This window comes from Pocillopora damicornis, chromosome 13 (assembly GCF_964200805.1).
Source record: "Pocillopora damicornis chromosome 13, jaPocDami1.2, whole genome shotgun sequence".
Lineage (NCBI taxonomy): Eukaryota > Metazoa > Cnidaria > Anthozoa > Scleractinia > Pocilloporidae > Pocillopora > Pocillopora damicornis.
In genome coordinates, this window is record NC_142682.1 from 17507363 (window position 1) to 17526071 (window position 18709).

At 37.6% G+C, this 18709-nt stretch overlaps 2 protein-coding genes and 2 long non-coding RNA genes across 8 annotated transcripts; 1 reads left to right on the top strand and 3 right to left on the bottom strand.

Annotated features, from left to right (window-relative positions):
* Positions 1-305: 305 nt before the first annotated feature.
* Positions 306-3619, bottom strand: LOC113673252 (uncharacterized). Of its 3 annotated transcripts, XM_089191478.1 has the most exons (6): positions 3501-3619; positions 2737-2811; positions 2081-2104; positions 1535-1651; positions 1214-1274; positions 306-412 (listed from the first exon to the last, which is right to left on the bottom strand). In XM_089191478.1, the coding sequence occupies exons 2-6, from the start codon at positions 2789-2791 to the stop codon at positions 406-408; spliced, it is 264 nt and encodes an 87-aa protein (XP_089047604.1). In that variant the 5' UTR covers positions 2792-2811; positions 3501-3619; the 3' UTR covers positions 306-405. The 3 variants fall into 3 exon arrangements, with proteins under 3 accessions (XP_089047604.1, XP_089047605.1, XP_089047603.1); XM_089191479.1 differs by lacking the exon at positions 2081-2104; XM_089191477.1 differs by lacking the exons at positions 2081-2104; positions 2737-2811; positions 3501-3619 and having other exon boundaries at positions 1535-1903.
* An 826-nt stretch (positions 3620-4445) lies between these two features.
* Positions 4446-6264, bottom strand: LOC113673277 (uncharacterized). Its single transcript, XR_003446409.2, has 4 exons — positions 6208-6264; positions 5644-5689; positions 5297-5362; positions 4446-4782 (listed from the first exon to the last, which is right to left on the bottom strand). It is a non-coding gene; the product is annotated as an uncharacterized LOC113673277 (long non-coding RNA).
* Positions 6265-10855: 4591 nt separating this feature from the next.
* Positions 10856-15367, top strand: LOC113673268 (uncharacterized). 2 transcript variants are annotated; one of them, XM_027189655.2, is made up of 5 exons: positions 10856-11036; positions 11432-11592; positions 13195-13479; positions 14250-14475; positions 15186-15367. In XM_027189655.2, coding segments are annotated over exons 2-5 (612 nt in total). In that variant the 5' UTR covers positions 10856-11036; positions 11432-11492; the 3' UTR covers positions 15187-15367. The 2 variants fall into 2 exon arrangements, with proteins under 2 accessions (XP_027045456.2, XP_089047489.1); XM_089191363.1 differs by lacking the exon at positions 10856-11036 and adding an exon at positions 11076-11228.
* Positions 15368-16258: 891 nt separating this feature from the next.
* Positions 16259-17873, bottom strand: LOC149035755 (uncharacterized). 2 transcript variants are annotated; one of them, XR_016182213.1, is made up of 2 exons: positions 17536-17873; positions 16259-16661 (listed from the first exon to the last, which is right to left on the bottom strand). It is a non-coding gene; the product is annotated as an uncharacterized LOC149035755 (long non-coding RNA). The 2 variants fall into 2 exon arrangements; XR_016182212.1 differs by lacking the exon at positions 17536-17873 and adding an exon at positions 16942-17077.
* Between the last annotated feature and the right edge of the window lie 836 nt (positions 17874-18709).

The following is an 18709-nucleotide window of genomic DNA, read 5'->3' on the forward strand; positions in this document are numbered from 1 at the left end:
TGGCGGATAATACTATCCATCGGGTAAATCTCTTCCTTTAGTAGATAGGGCTGTGCGTTTTGCTAAAAGTTATCCGCTGGATAGCGATTTATCCGTTAGATATCGTTATCGCCTTTTGAACAACTAGGCACTAGAGTATTGAAATAAGAAGAAGTAAGAACTTCTAAAAACCCCGAAGCACTTGAGAGGTTTGCTTTTATCACGCGTTTTCCGAGAGAAAAATTTCAAATTTACCCAATTTGCACGGAATCGAACTTTTCACGCATGGGATATTCAAATGTAACATGTAAAGACAATAAACAAGCTTTTTTTTTCTGCATCAGCAAATCATCATTTATTTCTTGCAAGTAGCTAAATCTGCTACGTTTCTTTAATCTGTTCTTCTTCATTCCTGGCAAAGGTGGCCTAACGCCTGCAGACAGATCAACAGACACACGTCATTAGAATGATTATGACGAGAAAAAACCTCAGTCATGGGCGAAAAAGAATGGAACTTTTATAGCTTGCCAACTGTTTATTCCTTGTTTGGCAAGGACCATTAGATTAAAATTATAAAGCAGATCGGCTGGGAAAGGTGCAAACGATTTCAAGAAGCTTCGCTCGCACACACAAATGAAATAAACTATAAAAACGTTTGCAACAACAATGAAAACAAACAAATGATAAAACGAAATAATTTGTTTGTTTGTTGTTTGTTTGTTTTCTTCCAAGAAAAATTAATGAAACATTGGGAACAGAAATTCCGGTAGCTTGAATCTAATGTATCACTTTCAATTCTGACCCTTTTACCTCTAAAAGTGACTGACATCTAATTTTTCCTTAAATGTCACTTCCTAATCACACATTAAGGTCACGAGAGTAAAGGAAGTGATCACCATCTAGAGAAACTCTTACTTGTTAATCAAATTCTCCTTGTCAACAAAATAGGAAATGTATAGAGAACAATAGGGAGAGAATACAAATTGTTTTTGGGGAGTAAAGGTCTAAAGGGGAAAAAAAACAGAATCAAGTGGAAGCTCGGTTGATATTCCGCCCAAACTAAACCCCAACTTTTAGTAAGCCCATTCATATTTAAGACACGGATTGGCCCGTTGCTTTACGCTACTGCCGCCAAACGCGCGCTTATGTTCGCGTCACATGGAACTATGAGCAGCTCATGTTTTCTTGGCAATGGTCCATAAAACGCCTCAGTTCACGAGGATTTTAGACTCACCTGCCTATTGCATCTATTGCATTTGGAGATTTTTGGATAACCTGATCGAGAATTGTTTTCTCTGGAAAAAAAGAAAGAAAAAATAATGTTATTCTGAAAACCGTCGTTCTTTGCTTAGTTTATACCATCGACAAAAACCATAGAGATAGGGAAAAATTCTTGTCCCTAGTATTGACTGGTCATCTTTCCTTTTGAATTTGAGTTGTTTTCTAGCTTTTGATTGATATTTCTTACCATCAGAGGTAGAAAATCTGCTAAAAAAAATAACTGGCAAACTACGAATTGAATCAATTTAATCAAAGCTGTTCACTTCTTACGTACCGGCGACTTCATCTGGAGTTTTTTCAGCCATAGATGGTGCTGAGTTCACAGGAGAAGATGCTGCAGGTGGCGGAGGAGCAGGGGCAGAGGAAGCTGGTCTTCTTCTAGATCTATTCCCTTTTCCCATGGAATTTACAGAATGACAGAAAGTTAAAAATTGACAGAATACTCTGTATTTGCTGATAAATGGAGTGCATAGATGATAAACCAGAATCACACACGCGTAAACCAATTGCGGCATTTTCGACGACCGCGTTCGCGCTTGAGGCTGTCAACTCCCCATTTCACTCTCTTTCGTTTTAAACATTTTCTCAATGAAATTAATTTTAGATGTTTCTTTGCTTAAAACTGAGAAAAAAAGAGGAAGTACTATTGTTTAACAAATCTGAGCCCGTTTGGATCAAATGAATTTTTAGAAAAGAAAGAAAAATTAAAGCTTTATTGCTTCGATGTAGACTAAAGAATGTGGTGTTTAGATCTCCTGCCTACTAACAACTTAGCACTGAAAGCAATTGTAGTTTTGAATTAAAATTGTAAAGATCTTACTTCTAAAGAAGAATGCCTCTCCAGCTGTGAAAATAGAGCATGAAAAAAATATTACGGCCAGGAAAAGAAACTGCATACATTATGATAATGATAGAATTAATAATAACCATGCTTATAAAATAGTTGTAGTGATAATGATGATGATTACAATAATTATTATGTTACTAAGATGATACCAGCAGTTACTTTCTGAATTTAATTTCAACGTCATTCATCTTGAGATGAGAGGAATGCGAAACAATATAATAAAACGTTATTGCGAAAGGCTAGCTGAAACATACTAAAAGGTGGAGTCTTATCATGATTTGTCTTCTGCCTGACTCTGAATTTAATCTGAAATCTATTCTAGTTCGCTTTCCCCTAAATAAGATCCCGGCCCATCATAAATATGATTACTTACACATTTCTATCAAAACTCTTGATTATCGTATTAGGGAAGGGAGATGGGTTTAAAATTTTAAACGTCTCTAGCCTAGGTGTAGATAGCAAACCTCTTTAGGTCTTCGTTTATTGGTAGATGTTTTTGTACTTTGTCATAAACACAAGGCCTATAAGACCCTATGGCGTTTGAAGATCTAATCGACGAAGATAAGTAACTTTAAACACTTTTAGACCAAAATTTCTAAAACTCAGAGTCATAGATTTTACTTACAAACCTGGAAAGGCAGCTATGATTAGCAAAGCCAGAGTAGTTAGGATTCTCAGTTGCATGATATGCACTTAGCAATGTTCTACACAATGAGATAACATAAGATTGAGAAACACATCACAAAATTGTTTGTCATGATCGATCACGTTTGGAATTTTTTGCATCTAGGGGGACTGAAAAAAGGTGATATTCGTAAGTTAGAGGATTAAAAAACATTTAGATATTCAAGTCTTCATAAACGGTTAGACTTTCTGATTTTGCGCGCTCTGTCAACCGAGCTATTGAAGACTTTTTTGTGAAATGGGCCAGTTATTAGATTCATTTTTCTCAAATATCCCGCGCACAATTACAAGGATCAGCAACGAAGAAGTTTTTGAACGAAAAAGAGTCAGCGGAAGCCAAGGGAAAAAGAATAATGAATTGGAATTCTATCACATCAATTGATCCTTTTCATAAAAAAAAATTATTGAAAATCCCAGACCAGAAATTTAATTTCTATATAAGTTAATTTTTAAGTACAAACATGCTAGTACAATGATGTAATATGGGCTGTTGCCTCCTCCTTCACTTACGAAGAAGAAAGCCTCGATATACAGTACCCTATGACTGGATTACAAGACATAAGCTTTCTTTGCGCATTTTACATTGAAAGCAGCTTTTCCCCAATAATTTTACTTTCAATTTAATTCGAGTTAAAAATTCATATGAATGAAAAACCTCAACCAAGGAAAACATTTTACAGACTTGAATTTGTGCAGTGAGAGAACTCACCTTTTGGAATTTCAACCTTCAGTTTTCCAGTTCCGTGTGATGACTGAGCGGGTGGTGCAACGGGGATAGAGTAACGGAGAAATCTTAGATTGTATAAATCAAGCTTTTCAAAAATTCCAGTGACCACACGCATAGCGAATTATAAATGAACATTGCAGTGTCCAGTACAAACTCTCATTTCGGAGACTCGCACTGAGTCCAAAGTCTTGAATTTGAATGAAAAACTTGTACAATAGAGGTATTGCATCCCCTGCATCAAGATTGAGGCTGGAAAATTGGAATTTAACACTTATTCAATTAAACCAAAACCAACACCTTATGCGTTTTGGGTCCTTTGACTTTTCGCTGTAGGAATGATGACAAGTTTGATCAACGCATAGCAGACCAAACTATGTCACACAGTTTGATTAATTAGCGCTGACAAAGTGATCGCGAAACCTGCAAAGCTAGCTTTTTTTCGATTTGTTTTTAAATTTGGCAAATCTATTATACCAGATATTTGTGGGACTAGGCTAGATAAACATTCTTCTTTGAATGGTTCGCCATTGTCAGTCGTGTTTTAGGGGGTTGATATTTTGGACGCTGGATCGATTTGCTCTTTCACGTTCGAAATTGCCTCGCTTCACTCGGAAATAAACATAGTCTTTGAATAGACCAACAGAACTCGCTAGGAATATCAATCATCGATTTAGTAGTTAAGGCGCCGGGTGATTAGCGTAGTGCATTTTAGCCAATGATAAAATCAGAATCGAGCTAGGACAAGAAGAAAAGTGTTTGATTATCCAAGCATCCCAGGACGGTGAACAACAAACCATCCAAATCTTCCGTTGCAATGTCTTCAATTCTATTTCGAGGAGGTTTAATTCCTGCCTTCATTAATATTCCTTTCCAAGGCTGGTCATATATCATTTCAACTCTAATAGATGAACATAGATATCATACTCAAGCCTGATTCCTTTCTCTCTTTATTCAGTTATCTTTTCCAAGAGTCCCCTATCACTAGGCTTTTTTTCCCCTGTTCTAACAGGCATAACATCAATACTGGAAGCATTTTGCAGCTGCTAATTCCGGACTGGGACACATCTTTTGAGTTCACAGTGGCAACCTCCTCCCATTGGCTCGACTCCATACGTTTCCAGCTTTTGCCCTAGAGGGCAACGCATTAACGGGCAGAGAGGTTTGCACGCAATTCCACCGCCTGTATTACATTTGCATTTTTCACAAGATTCAGTTGTAAACCATTCGTTGAGGGGATGGTCGTTGCAATCCGGGAATTGTGCGGCTGTGTACCCATAAAAAGGAAGTGCATCTTGTGTCAGTGTGATAATTGTTAATTTGTCGTGAGGGTAGCGAAGAGCAGATAAACTTTTCGATACATGTATTTGGATTTTCAATTCAGAGAAAAATTAAAGATCTAGTGGTTAACATGGTAATTTTTTTTTCTTAATATTACCGATGAGTTCAGATAAATTTTTCCAATCAAAACAGCTGACCCTCTGAACAGCGTATTGCAGGAGTCCATATTTTCTCGAGAAATCTCATATCTTCGTTTAAATCTTATTTAAAAGCATGTACTCCCAATTATAAACTTCTTTCATCTTTTCTTTTCAACTAAGAATTTTATTTTCTTGGCTGAAATAACACCTGGCTCTCTTAAACTTCTTAGGCCGGATCGCTAAAATAAAATTCAGTTTTGAAAAGGCTCTGACATAACTTTCCCTTTGTGCGTATCATAATTAGCAATTTTCATCCAGCTTCCCTTTTGAGAAGAATCTATTATTTTCGAATATACCAACCTGCTGAAATGATCATGGCCACCAAAATAAAAACAGTCTTGGGGACTTCCATCTTGGTTTCTGCCGCTGAATAGAAATGAAACAAAAGAAAAACATGTCCAATGAGATACAATTTATCTTCACATTGCCTCAACTCTGCTCGGTTTGGTGACTCACCTTCAAATTCTATCTAACAACAGTTTAAGCCCTTTGAGTGATGAAAGCCTCAAGATTTAAAAAGTCCAAAGAAATATAAAAAAAGGTTATAATTATAAAGTCTCGTTAACAATAAAAACGAAACATAACGCATAACACGTCGAAGCTTTAAACAGATGGGTAAATAAGTAATAAGGGTTTCGCATACTTACCTCCCACAAAATATTACAACTTTACTTTTTTGATTTCTGATGTTTGCTGAGGCAAAAGACAAAATGGGAATAGAGCTTATTGATATCCTGCACCTTATTTCGTAAGCAATACAATTTTATCCAACTGTTATCATTGTATCCAAATTTGCAAGTTTAGATTGGATGACCCCACGTAAAGGAGGCACTTAGCGACACATCATTCTCGCAATGAAATTTGTTTAGCCATGTATAGTAAGTAATTGTTACAATTCAAGTTGTTACCATTTAGTGTACAAAATTTCTATCACGAACCCATCGAAATTTTAATACCAAGGATAAAAAAATATAAAATTGGCAGAGATAATTGCCTATCGAAAAATACTGAACGAATTCTCATCATGCATGCAGTAATGTCCGAGGTTCAGGATGATCAAGACTCCAATTTGATTATTGATGTCAATATTGAATCAAGGCAAGATTTCATAAAATTTTAAATGGATTATAGATCGATCTCTTGATGGCAGTATGAAAATTTCAATTGTCCTCTCAAAAGTTTCAAGAAATGGATAGTAAAAAATATTATACCATCTATAGAATCTACCATGTAAAGCAGCCGGCCTTCGGTTAAAAACACACCGCAAACAGAGGACAAATCTTTTGAATTCTGTAAAAAATTGATGCAAATAAGTTTTGTCTTATTTGACTTGGGTTGCCTTTCTCTATCCCGGGGAAACCTGAAGTTTTCATTTGAACTTTTAAACCCAAGAGGGTTGATTTATTTAATTTAAAATGTATTTCTTGTTATGTTTTCGGAATTACTGAAGAATTCCGAGCCTTAGGAATCTTCGAATTCAAGCTGTGATTCAAGAATTACTTGAACAAAATTGGCGGGATCCCACTGAGGTGGGGTAAGGTCGTCAACAGGGTGTAATTATTTCGAAAGCCAAGTGTAAATAGATAGATAGATAGATAGATTCTTTATTGAAATACATCGCAGCTCGTAGAGCTGAATTACGTATTTTCATTAAAATTCTAATTGAATGTACAAACTTACAAATTGAATAATACCTAAGAGCTAATGATAGTAATATCTAAAACATTTAAAAACTATAAACATCTCGTTGAAATCATATTGTTAAAAGTCAATAATTTAAACAGTATTCACTAGGGCGCATGAAGCCATATTAAAACTATTCTTAAATCTATTTGTTTTACAGTGCGGTATGCTGAAGGATCGTGCGTGCCCAAGATTGTACTTGCTCTCATGTAGGAGCGGCAGTAATTTCCTGAGTTTATGGCCGCTGTCATTGAAAATACTTTCAAACGTACGCTTGCAAATATCACTGTAATGCTCCGCTACGGACGGTAGGTTCGTTAGAACTAACGCGTGCTGATATTCCATGCCAGGTCAGATGATTCGCATAGCCCTTTTCTGAACGCGCCCTAGTTCTTGCATTAATTAGGCAGGCAGAGCATAATGAAACACAGGTACAGCATAATCGATAACGGAGCGCACACATGTGATGTAGAAAAGACAAAGATCTTTCTGAGAAACGCGAGCTCTTTAAGCTGGATGAGAAAATAGAGCCTCTTAGCTGCCCTTTTTATCACTTCTGTGATACGCGCGTTCCAAGATAGGTCACTTGAAATAGTTACGCCTAAGAGTTTAGCATCGGTAACAACCTTTATGCATCTCCCCCGATGACAGGAGGGAAATCATGACTTACTGAAGCAAAAGAAATGCGAAGTTTCTTACATTTGTCAACATTTAGTTTGACTCTTTTTCTGTTGGACCAGTTCGTTACCTCATCTGCTATAGTTTGCGCGTTGCTCACCTGTCCTTTCCTAATTTCTTCAGATGTCGTTGTGTCGTCTACGTATTTCCAAAGTGATGCATTACTAATTGCTAGGTCATTAATCATGATTAAAAACAATCATGGACCAAGTTTGGTCCCTTGAGGCACGCCTGAAGGAACTGCGCCCCATTCTGATACAGCTTTCAGAGAGTTTGATTTTCTGCGAGCGGCCTGAAAGGAAATCTATGTTCCAATTAGTAACGCTAGGTGGAATTTTCTCACTAAAATGCTATAATCTATTAAGTCAAAAGCTTTCTTGTAATCAAATAAGAGGGTTCTTATAGCTGATCCGTTTCCATTAGTCCCTCAGTGTAGGAGTATAAATAAAGAAGTAATAACTAGAAATTCACTTTGAAAGCGGGTACAAGTGATTAGAAAAGGGCGGCCGGGGTTACGTAAAAATTCACATTAGAATTCCAAAATACTTTTGTTTTATAACCGGTGCGGGGGTTTTTTGTCGGGGGGAAATTTGGCCATTCTCTGGGCAGTAATTAAACTGATATGTTACTACATAGGTGTTAATGCCTCACAAGGGGTTACTCGTAGAAGTTGAAAACAGTCTAAGGACAACGTTATCAGATTGCTTCTAAATTTTTTGAAGCAGCAAAAAGTTTATTTAACAAAGGGTTATTTGGGGTCAATGTTTATATTTATCAACGTATTCTATGGGATTCCTTGACGATTATTCGTAATCTTCCTTAGTGGTTTACTTAAGAGTGTTAGGTTTGCATTCTTTATCTTACCCTTCCCATATCAACTTATGGTCACGTACTGTTGTGAGAGATACGGATAATTATAACAATACTAAAATAAAGCGTTTGCTGGGTGTTTCTTTGATAAGACCAGATACTAACTCCACTGTTATATTGCAACCTGGAAATTAGGCAGTGTTCTGTCGCATTTTGTAATAAGTACGACGATTAACACAAAGTGAGATATAATAGCAAGTATTAATTTAGTCTTTTGGACGAACATTAGTTCGGGGAACAATTAGTCTTGCTTCAATTTGAACAGTGAGAACAGTAGAAATAGCCTGTATTAGTTTAGTTGGTCCTGTAGGATATTTTTCAAGTGGCCTACCTACGTATGAAAAGACTTGGGTTTATTTTAGGCTTTGAGAAATTCACACTTAATATCTGTTAGTCTCGACATGTGTATTGATAAATTTCCTGACCTCATTAAAATTTGAATCGTTTCCTTACCTTTGGCACTTTTGCAAATGCCTTTGTTCCAGCGTTTTTGTCTCCAGGATGCATGTTTGTACATTTATACTACTTTAAACTCAACTTTCATACAAATTTAGGGAAAACTGTTGACTTATACATTGTCTGGTTGCTTTCTGACCAAGGTACCTTTTTTCTTTTTGTATAATCTTTTCAAAGAAAAGTGTATTTTTGAGTTACAAACAACCTTCTTTCAGTCGAGACAGTCCACCCAGCTGAAAACACCTTCCTATTCATAACAAATATGCTTAATGCAGCAAGGAAAATTATAATTGTCTGACTTCTTCACCTTAAATAAGAGTAAGCATTTGTTGTTAAAGAGTTGTAACAGTTGTAACACAGTCACAGGAGCGGGTCGCAAAGGGTCCATACGTGACGCGGCTTGATTAAACCCAAAACTACTCCGAGACGTGTGAATTTTACAGAAAGGCAAGGTATGGTGAGGTTTGAAGTTTTCCCCATTAAATTTATTACGCATAAGATTCTGTTTAAAATCCATGTGACGTGAGAGTAGTAAAGAGCGCAACGCTTTAAAGTCGTTGGTGTGCTGTTAGAGAGAAATAATCCCCAATTATGAAGACAAATGAAGTCTGTTTGGTTACAGATATCTGGACGTGGAGGACACACCCTTCACCGGAGTTTCCTAACCCATAACTCTTATTTCCCAACCCTCTTTCATTTAAAAATGAATATGCGAATAGAATTGATCTAAAGATCACCCATCGTGAGGAAGAATGGTCATGCGCGTATCTTTCTCAATGCAAACCATTTGATGTAAAAAATTGAACTTTAACGTGATTCTCGATTGTTTAAGCTTCCAGCGAAATGATTTCACCATCAGCTACAAAAAATGATAGATTAATCTACAGCGTAAACAACCACGGAAAGGAATTAATTATTCAATAAATCATGAGGAATTTTTGTATGGAATAAGCTAGGCTACAAGTTATTTACAAGTAGTATGTGTAGATTAGATTGTTATCTGACATGTTGACGTGCACGTCGACCCCTTTAATGTTTAGATTGGTCTTTATCTCCAAAAACCACAATATGGATCGGTTTCCTGCTGGATATTTTTAACAAATGAGATTAACGTTAAGGCGATTAAAATGCTAAATGAGTAGATAAAATACAAACTAAAACAAAACTGAAAGACGATATACTTAGGAGAGTGATATGCCGAATGCACACATTTAATTTTGCCTCGGAAATAATGTTTGACGCCAACTCATGGGACAGGCCAGATAAGAGATGAACACCATTCTTTGCTTGTGAAAAAAAATTTTGTTAGTATTTATGATTAAATGTACATACCACAATCCAGATCACGGCTGGCAGAATCTTAAGTAAATAAGCAGCAATAACTTCGCTCAAGACGTGTATAGTTCACAGCTATCAAGTTTTTCGGTCACATTTATTTAAATCGTTGTTGCTGGAAACATTTTTTAAAGATTTTTATGTTGATGTATCGAATGTACAGAATTGTAGAGAGCGTTACTGTTTATTTTCTGCAATGTGGCGTCAAGAGTTATTCCACATTCAGTTATTAATTTAAATCTCGTATAACCGCATACTTGGCTGATGGAATTTAAGACAGTTTTAGAACAAAATTTATATAAAAGTGAATGTAATACTAAGATATCAACCAAATATAGAAAAAGTTATGGAAAGGTGAATTGGTGTCTCCAGAGACATTTGAGACTGAAGCCAGAAAATATGGCTAAGTACCTTTCAGAAACATTTTGAAATATAATACAAAGCAGATGGTAACACAGTTGTTGGAGGTCAGTTATTCGAGGTCACCATTAATTTAAATAATTTAAAGGTGATGAGACCAAGATGCATATGAAATAATCCAATTCGCCACGTGCTGTGGTTATTATTTGTGTTTCTGACCACCGTCTAGAAAAGATAACTTGGTGGCCGAGAAGATTCTCCAAAAATTGCAGACGTTTCAGCCCTTATCGATCTGCGAGGCTCTTGCATCAAAAACTGACACTTTAAAAGGAAAGATGATGGATGCGTTACTGCGATTCTTCGAGTCCCTACGTTTCCTACAGACATAATTTTCTCGTTTATCAAAGCCATTAAAGCTGTCAAATCCTCCGTTTCCCCATTAAGCCATCGACTTAAAATAAAAAATCTGCTAAACGGTTACACCCACAGCTATTTAAGAATTTAAAGGGCGAAACAGGAAATTCCTTTTCATGTTACTGAGCACAAAAAAAACGAATGCCTAGCCTTCAGTCGGTAGTTTTCCTGCGAATTCACCCCATCGTTTTAACGGATTCCTTTGCGGGAATCGCCCGGCGTTTGTTGATTCAACCAAATTAAGGTAAACAGCGGTCTATTTTGGTTTTAAATAGATTTTGTCATGTACCTAGCGTTAATTTTGTTTATAGATAAACTTCCTCTAGTGTAAGCTTATCTCTGTCGAAATCTTTCAAGACTGTTGGAAGACTTTATGGGAGAGTCGCTGCCTTCACCCAAAGGCGAAATTTGAAATAATAAGAGTGTTGGAAACAAAGTAAGGACGATGAGTAAAATATCTCGCCATGCAGCTCAAATTTATTTTCTTCTTTCACAGAAGACCAATCAATGCATTTATATGGATTGTGTCGAAAATTTCATGTGCAAAACTACTTTACTTTACGTTATAAATGATAAGACGCCTGCATCAAATTCCATTGCGGAGGCGTCAATTTGAACAGCGCATCTGTTGTGTTACAGGGGCATAAAAGTTCAGGCAGAATCTTGCAGTTTTCGACACTCAGCACATCTCAGTCGAAGGATGATGGCTGCCGCATTCTTTCTTGGTCTGATCCTCGCTTTGTTACAATCGATCGTATATGCCAGAGTACCTCCTTCTTTTCTTCATAACAATGGCCAAGGTACGTTTATCATTTTGATAGTGCATTTCCGTCAAACGCAGGTTTTGAAAAATCTCAAGTCCCTGCTATGCGCAAATGATTATTCGTGTTCGTTTGACGGTCTTTTTCCATTCCTGTCCTCTTGCCGCTCTGAATAACAGCTGGTAAGTAATTAGTGTCGATAAAGCTCAAGAACCTCTTCCAATGTAGAAATTTTTCCCCATTTTGTACAGCGTAAAGTTCCACTCTCTTTCGAACATCATAATTTCGCTCGTCAATCTAATAACAACTGCGTAGGTATGTTTTACTCTGTTGTTAAATCCCAAAGGCTAATACGGATTAGTTTGAAATCGCGAAAAAAGATTTTCATCTGTATCTCCCAGCAATCAATTCAATCATTTCTTAAATAACCTGTTAGGGATGGAAATTTCAGTCAAAACTACTTGTCGAAATTGTTATGCAGTAAACAGACAGAGAGTGAATCAAGGAACTTTCTAAAGGCATTCGAGATTGAAACAGATTTCATGACGTAGGAGGTCGGTAATTGACTCAGAAGTTGGCTTTCCTTCTTTAGTTGCATACAAGTGGTTCAATTATTATTAAATGATCTTCACTTTTGGCAAAAGACGGCTTAAATTCACAAAAATTACATATAGACACGATCCCTCGCCATCATGCATAAAACTGTGATAATGATAGTCTGACTTGATGACATAATAGATGACACAGCCTCTTTAAAAAATGTACATGATAACAAGGGTGTGGTTGGGAAAATATGCCACTTGGGTGTGTTGTCATAATTCAAAATCTCTGGTAAGACTTTTATCAGTCTCGTCTTTGGTGTCGTTTAATCTTTAAGGACCGTATTTATATCCGTTTATCCGATTTTAATTTCGTGTCAAATTCCCCCAAGAAGCTTGACTCTTTACTGGTAATGTCATTCGTTGAAATGACAAAATTAACGTCTGATTCCCTTACCCTTCCCATGGTTCAGCTGAGTACAAAATTTAACACACACAAAAAAAGACTCATTTTCTGTAATTAAGGACAATTTCTTTCAGCATTCTGCACAAACGACTGAAAGTAGACGTCAGCTCATGCTTTGTCGTCTCCCGTTCTTCATAGAGGTGATGCTTGACCCGGACTCTGGTATCATGAAGCAATTTGACATAGGACAGTGTAGGAGTACATCTAGTAAACTTACGAACTGATTGACTTGTACAAATATACCTATGAATACGCCTGCCGGAAACTGGGAAATGTCCGAGTTTTTGTGGCAGTAGACATTTGAAGAATCGCTACTCATTCTCAATGGGATGATATGGGATTATTCGATAGCAGTCCAGCACAGGTTATTCATCAGAGTTTAGTCAAGTCTTCCTGTAAGTTTGCTGGAGTAAATTTACTTTATACTCCCGCATGCAGAGAAGCAGTGTTCTTTGCTTGAGAACACAAAATCGCACCGCCTTAAAACCTCCAACCCAACCTTTCATTCGGCGTGCCGCCTGGTAATTAAAAAAGGCACCTTGCCTTCCAATCAAAACAGTTAACTGATTTCTAGGCCAGCTTTTCGTGAATCAAAATGTATACTTTGTGTACCGTTTATGACATCTCTCTTGATAGAAAAGCTGTGCTTCCACGGAGGCTCCATCTACGACCCGTGGGAACGCTTTGCTGATGAGTCCTGCACTGGATGGTGCAGCTGTAACGGTCGAACTGGAAATGTGGGATGTGTTTCCTTGTGTCCCCCCCGTGGCCCTCCCACGTGTTCTTTAGGGGAACTCCCTGAAGAGACAGAGGAGCCATCTGTGGATCCAACGGGAAGGTGCAAGTGCAAACGGAAGTCTTGCTCTCCGAGACTTAACCTTCCTCCTCCCCCGCCTCCAGTAAAAATACCTGAAGAACATGGTGAGCTCCTTGGTACTGCGGAACAATAATATTGACCTTGATGTTCTTCGTTTTCTTCTTTCGTTCCCCTCTAGGCAATGACCCATAGAGGAGTCTGCAAGAAAATAATAGCTTTTCATCTTCATTTCCATTTAAAATCCTGAAGAGGAAAAGGATAAAACTAATTTGAGAAGAAGCTAGAACATTAATTGAAATTCGCGTGAATTTGTCCAAAAATTGACAAAAAGGGTCAGACAGAGAAACTGCACTTTTATTACCCAACTTCACTAAGAAGAGAACAAATATCGCGCGAAAAGAATATAAATATCGTACGATTTTGTACAGTTGGTTATTTTGTACGGTAAAAAAAACATCTTTGAGCAGTCGGTTGCATGTGTTACGCTTCTCTTTTCACTTCACTTTTCCGCCTTATAAGAATTACATATAAAATAAAGCAGTTTGATGATAGATAGGTTATTAGGTTTATGGTGTGTAGTATTTCCAAGTATATTTACTCGTTGTTTGTACAACTCGCAGAAATACTCAGCGATACTACACACCAAAACGTCTAATAAGTTATGTGTATTGCGTATTATGATGGATTGAGCGGGTGAGCCAAAGATACAAAAACCCAAAGAGGCGAAGATAATCAAACAGGGAGCAGGGATGGCTGAAGACGGAAAGTTTTAGCATCGATTGAAATTCATTGTCAAAAATAACTAAAGTAGGCGCGTTTTTTTACATATAGTGACGCGTCTAACTTGAAGCTAATGAATGATGTGTCTCTTCAGTTCTTCCAGAGTGTAAAAACCGTACCCCAAGAGAATGGTTCATCAACGATTCTTGTACAGGAAGATGTAAGTGCCAATATGGCGGCATTACTTGTGTTTCACTTTGCTCGCCAATGGTAGTTAAATGCCCGTCGGATATGGAGGAGGAGTCTTACGATTATCCAATGGATGACAGAGGAAAATGCAGCTGTAAGCGCAAGAGATGCGTGCCAAAAGTTGGAGCATGGTAAGGGGCATAAAAAGACGGTCTCGATAAGGCGGTGACTTTAACGGCTAACGGTTAAAATGTTGGACATTTACGGCTGACTGTTATGGTAAAAGAGAAATTTTTTTCGATTAACTTTCTTTACGACTAATGGTGAACATTTATCGCTGGCCTCTCAGAATCCCTACTTCATTATAGCCTACTCACTGGCCAGTTAAAGACTCAATCTTAGTCACTTTTGGGCGGATGTTTCGGCAGACTGCTCTGGACCCGGGTGTTCTGGATTATTGCGCAACTGGTTAATATTGAAGTGGTGATTGCTAGAATAGAATTTAATGCAAGCCGATTGATATGTATATTAAAACAACAGAACAAAGTACAGCTACAACTGCGAATCTTTCAATTTTTAATCACTTCTTAATTACCAGAATTTTCCTAAACCCCAAATCCTGAAAATGTGCCATCCCATTCTAATAATTCTATTGAAAATGCGAACGATTATAATTAATCCAGTCGTAAAAATGTGACCCCAGGCCCCATCTAATAACACATCCCCATCCCCCTCCCCTCCCCCTCCCCTCCCCCTCCCCCTCAGGATTTTAGCTGGACAGTTTTTCGAGAAGCTAATCTGGCCATTTTTCGATTACATAGTTTTGGCATCATTGGGCTAGAAATGGCGACTTATAAGCTATTAAAAGTTAAGTTAATTTTTTTTCTGTGGCTTCTTACAGATTTCATGCTGACAGCCTGACTGGACCCATCAGATCTTTTGATTACGATTAATATCATAATTAGTTTTTATGACCCTTATCAGACATGGCAATTGTCGTTGAGTTTCTTTTGGGATTATGTGAACCTGGCCTCAGGTCAAAGGTGTTATTCACTATTATTAAACATCAGACGAGAGCATTCAGTCAATTGTAACAGCGTATGAAGTTGACAAGAAAACCCGGGCAATATCAGCAGCAGATATTGGGTTATCGTCTTGAGTTCAAAGTCTACCTAGTTACCAACCCCCCTTCATCGGTTTAGTGTTCTCAAACTTTTGCAAACTCAGAGAGAATTAGTAAGTTTGTTTCTTTACCGATTGTTTAAAATATGTATTATAAAACAATTATTGAATTCGGTTTTCACTAAGCAATTATTAGATGAGGTTGAACATTATATCATGAATTATCAAACCTCGTATCTGTGTTATACAGCTTAGACCTCGGCATCGATATTTCATGATGTAATGTTCAACCTAACCCTTAGAGTCATCCGTCTTTAAGGTTGCAAGAGGTTAATAAGTTCGCCAGAAACCAGATTCCAACGCACGGGAAACAAAAATTTATAGTCCCGAGTTCAGTAGGGTGCCAGGAACAAGGTACACTTGAAAACAGAAGCATCCTTCATGCATGAAGTCTCCTTTCTAGCTGGCAGAGCAAGCGTCAGTTTTGGCGGACGAGTGCTCAGTCATCTTAGTGAAAATTAAAACTGCCATCTTCAATTTTTACAACAGCGGAAAGCTGGGGAGAGAAAAAAATTGTACCAAGGGGGTGAGCGATGGTCAAAAAGAGGGAGACCATCTCGACCTCAGAATCTCAACTTTCTATGCCTCTATGTTTAATTCTCCATACTAAATTCTTCATACTCCTTTCAATGCAATTCCTACAATACTGACAAGGAGAATTTGTTTAACAGTCAACTACTTATTTACTAGATTATAAGATACTACAATCTCATGACCTTACTGTGGTATTTAAGGTTTCTGGAGGTGGTTTTAGGTGGTTTTAGGTAGTTTTTGGTGGTTTTAGGTGATTGCAGGTGGTTGTAGGTGGTTTTTGGTGGTTGTAGGTCATTTCATGTCTAAGTGTTTCAGAAGGAGAAATTAGATGTCAGCCAATTTCAGGGCCCTCACAACTGCTAGAGGGTAAAGATCGTTTAGCTTTGGCATCATTTGAGCTGTGATATCTATAAGTTTCCGGTTGAACATAGTTTTGTTTTAATTAATACCTAAACTAGGTATAGTACAAGGTCGGTACTCATTCGATGTTCTCCTTATTCTAATTTTCTCTCAAGTCTGAGAGCAATACGAACGTAAGTTGACACGACTGGTCTGGGTCCTAGTCTTCTTGAAGGAGTAGACCTTAGACTTTCAACACGTCTCTTCTTCCGTTTGAAAATGAAGATGAAGTTCGTATCTGGCACGTCATATCGTCCAAGATCTAAAAAAGCAAAGTAAATAATTAGTAAGAAAAAAAATAGAGCACACGTTCCAGGGTTCCATGTCTAAAGTCAATTGAGAGTGCCTGAACGTCTGAGATAATTTGAAACTAACTAAATTTTTAAAAGGCTAACCAAATTGCGCAAACCCCTGAATGAATGGTCAAATTGTGTTAATTTATCCCAAATTTCACGATTATGTGATCACCAGTTAATAAGATACAAGCAAAAAAATGACTCTGTTTTCATTTTAAGTTGTTTTTATTTAGTGTCACGACTCACTGGTTCGGCCGCTTGCCTTTGCCTTGATGCCGGAGTCAGTCGGGCTTTTTCCTCAAGAACTTGCTTCAAGCTTTTTAACTCTTTATCTCTATATTTTCTAGAGGCACAAGAGCCAGACATCAAACTTCATTTCGCATTATCTTATTACGGTGGTGTGTAAAAACTTGAAAAAAAAAAAACCCGAGTCTAGCACACTTTTCATTTGTTTCCGAAATCTCATCAGTCTCTGCACCGAATTTCGAAGTTTCGTTTATAGCGAATTGTATTTTGGTCTCGAAGTCTTGCAATTCTTTGAAGTAAGCTTGAGTATCTTTGATTTATCAAAGTGAAAGTCGAAGACTATTTAAGGTCCTCCTCAGGTCTTCTCACTTGGGAACCATCGGCAGAAATATTGGACAAGATGGCGGCCGCGCTTGCGCATTTCGTCCATAATGGCGACCAAATAATATAAGAAACTGTATGGAGATTTGTAAAATTTCTAAAATATAACAATCAGGAGCTCATGGTCCCGTCTGCCCTCGATCGAGACATATTCAGTCCTGATTCTGCTATTCATCAAACCTCACAGGGACTCGATAAATAGAAACCAATTACTTCCCGAGCCAGTTCTTTTGTCATTGATCATTGACCTAGGTCGCCATTCAGTTCTTCAAAATCCGTCGTTTTTCATCCCAAACACTCGCCTATTACAGGAAAGTGCATCAATAAAGTCAACTGCTCTCGATCGAATTGACTGCTACAGAGTTCGAAGCGTCCAAATATCCTGTAAAATTGCCATTTCTTCTCATCAAAAAACTTCCCAACGCGCCAGAATATCCCTTATTTTCCATGTTGAGTAAGAGACGAGACGCCATGTTGAAAACTATGACTGAAATATTTAAATACGAGCAACGCTGATCTTCGAATCGTCGGCCATATTTTTTTATGTTCTTGGAGGGAAATAAATTAGTTCTCAGGTCCTTTTCGGAATAAAAATATGCCAGGCATTGAATGCAAATTCAGTAGTCTTAGCGCGAAAATTAAATTAAAGCAAATCAAAATTCTGACATCATGTCATCGTTCTGCCTCGAAAAATCCCAAAGATTTACTTGCAGGTCTTCTTTTCTTTTTCTTTTCATTAAATAGAAATACTCTTCTTTACAGATCGAGCCGTGATCGCCGTCATATTGAATTCTCTTGATATTCTATTGTTCCGGAGTGTAATACGATATAAAGGGGTAAGTTTCTAAAGAAACTGTGGTGCTGCGTCGGTGGGAGAGTATAGCAGGTAATTTAGAGTTAACAACTGGGTGGAAAACATAAATTAGCCACCGTAAAGGGTAAAACTGAAAGCTGACGTTTCGAGCGTTAGCCCTTCGTCAGAGCGATTAGAGGAATTGTGGGTTGTGTTTGAGTTTATATGCAGAAAGTGGAGCTACGCCATTGGTGGGAATATGGTGACGAGAAAAAGGAATAAATTAGTTGAATGAAAAGCACTCGTTGATTCCGTGGGGATTAAGGGTGCCGATTTGGAATATAAATTTTTGTTCTAGTGTTTTACGGCTTTCTGAACTGCCTAGAAGTAAGGAAAGGCCGCAAACTGCCATATGCTGTTTAGAATGACGAGGAAGATTAAAGTGTCTAGCGACTGGTTTGGTTGCGTCCTTGTCATTTCTTTCCACATCGCGAAGGTGTTCTCGGAATCGGTCCTGTTTCGCCGATGTATAACTTATTGCAATAAGTGCAAGTTATGCAGTAAATAACAATAGGGACCTTACGATCCGACAAC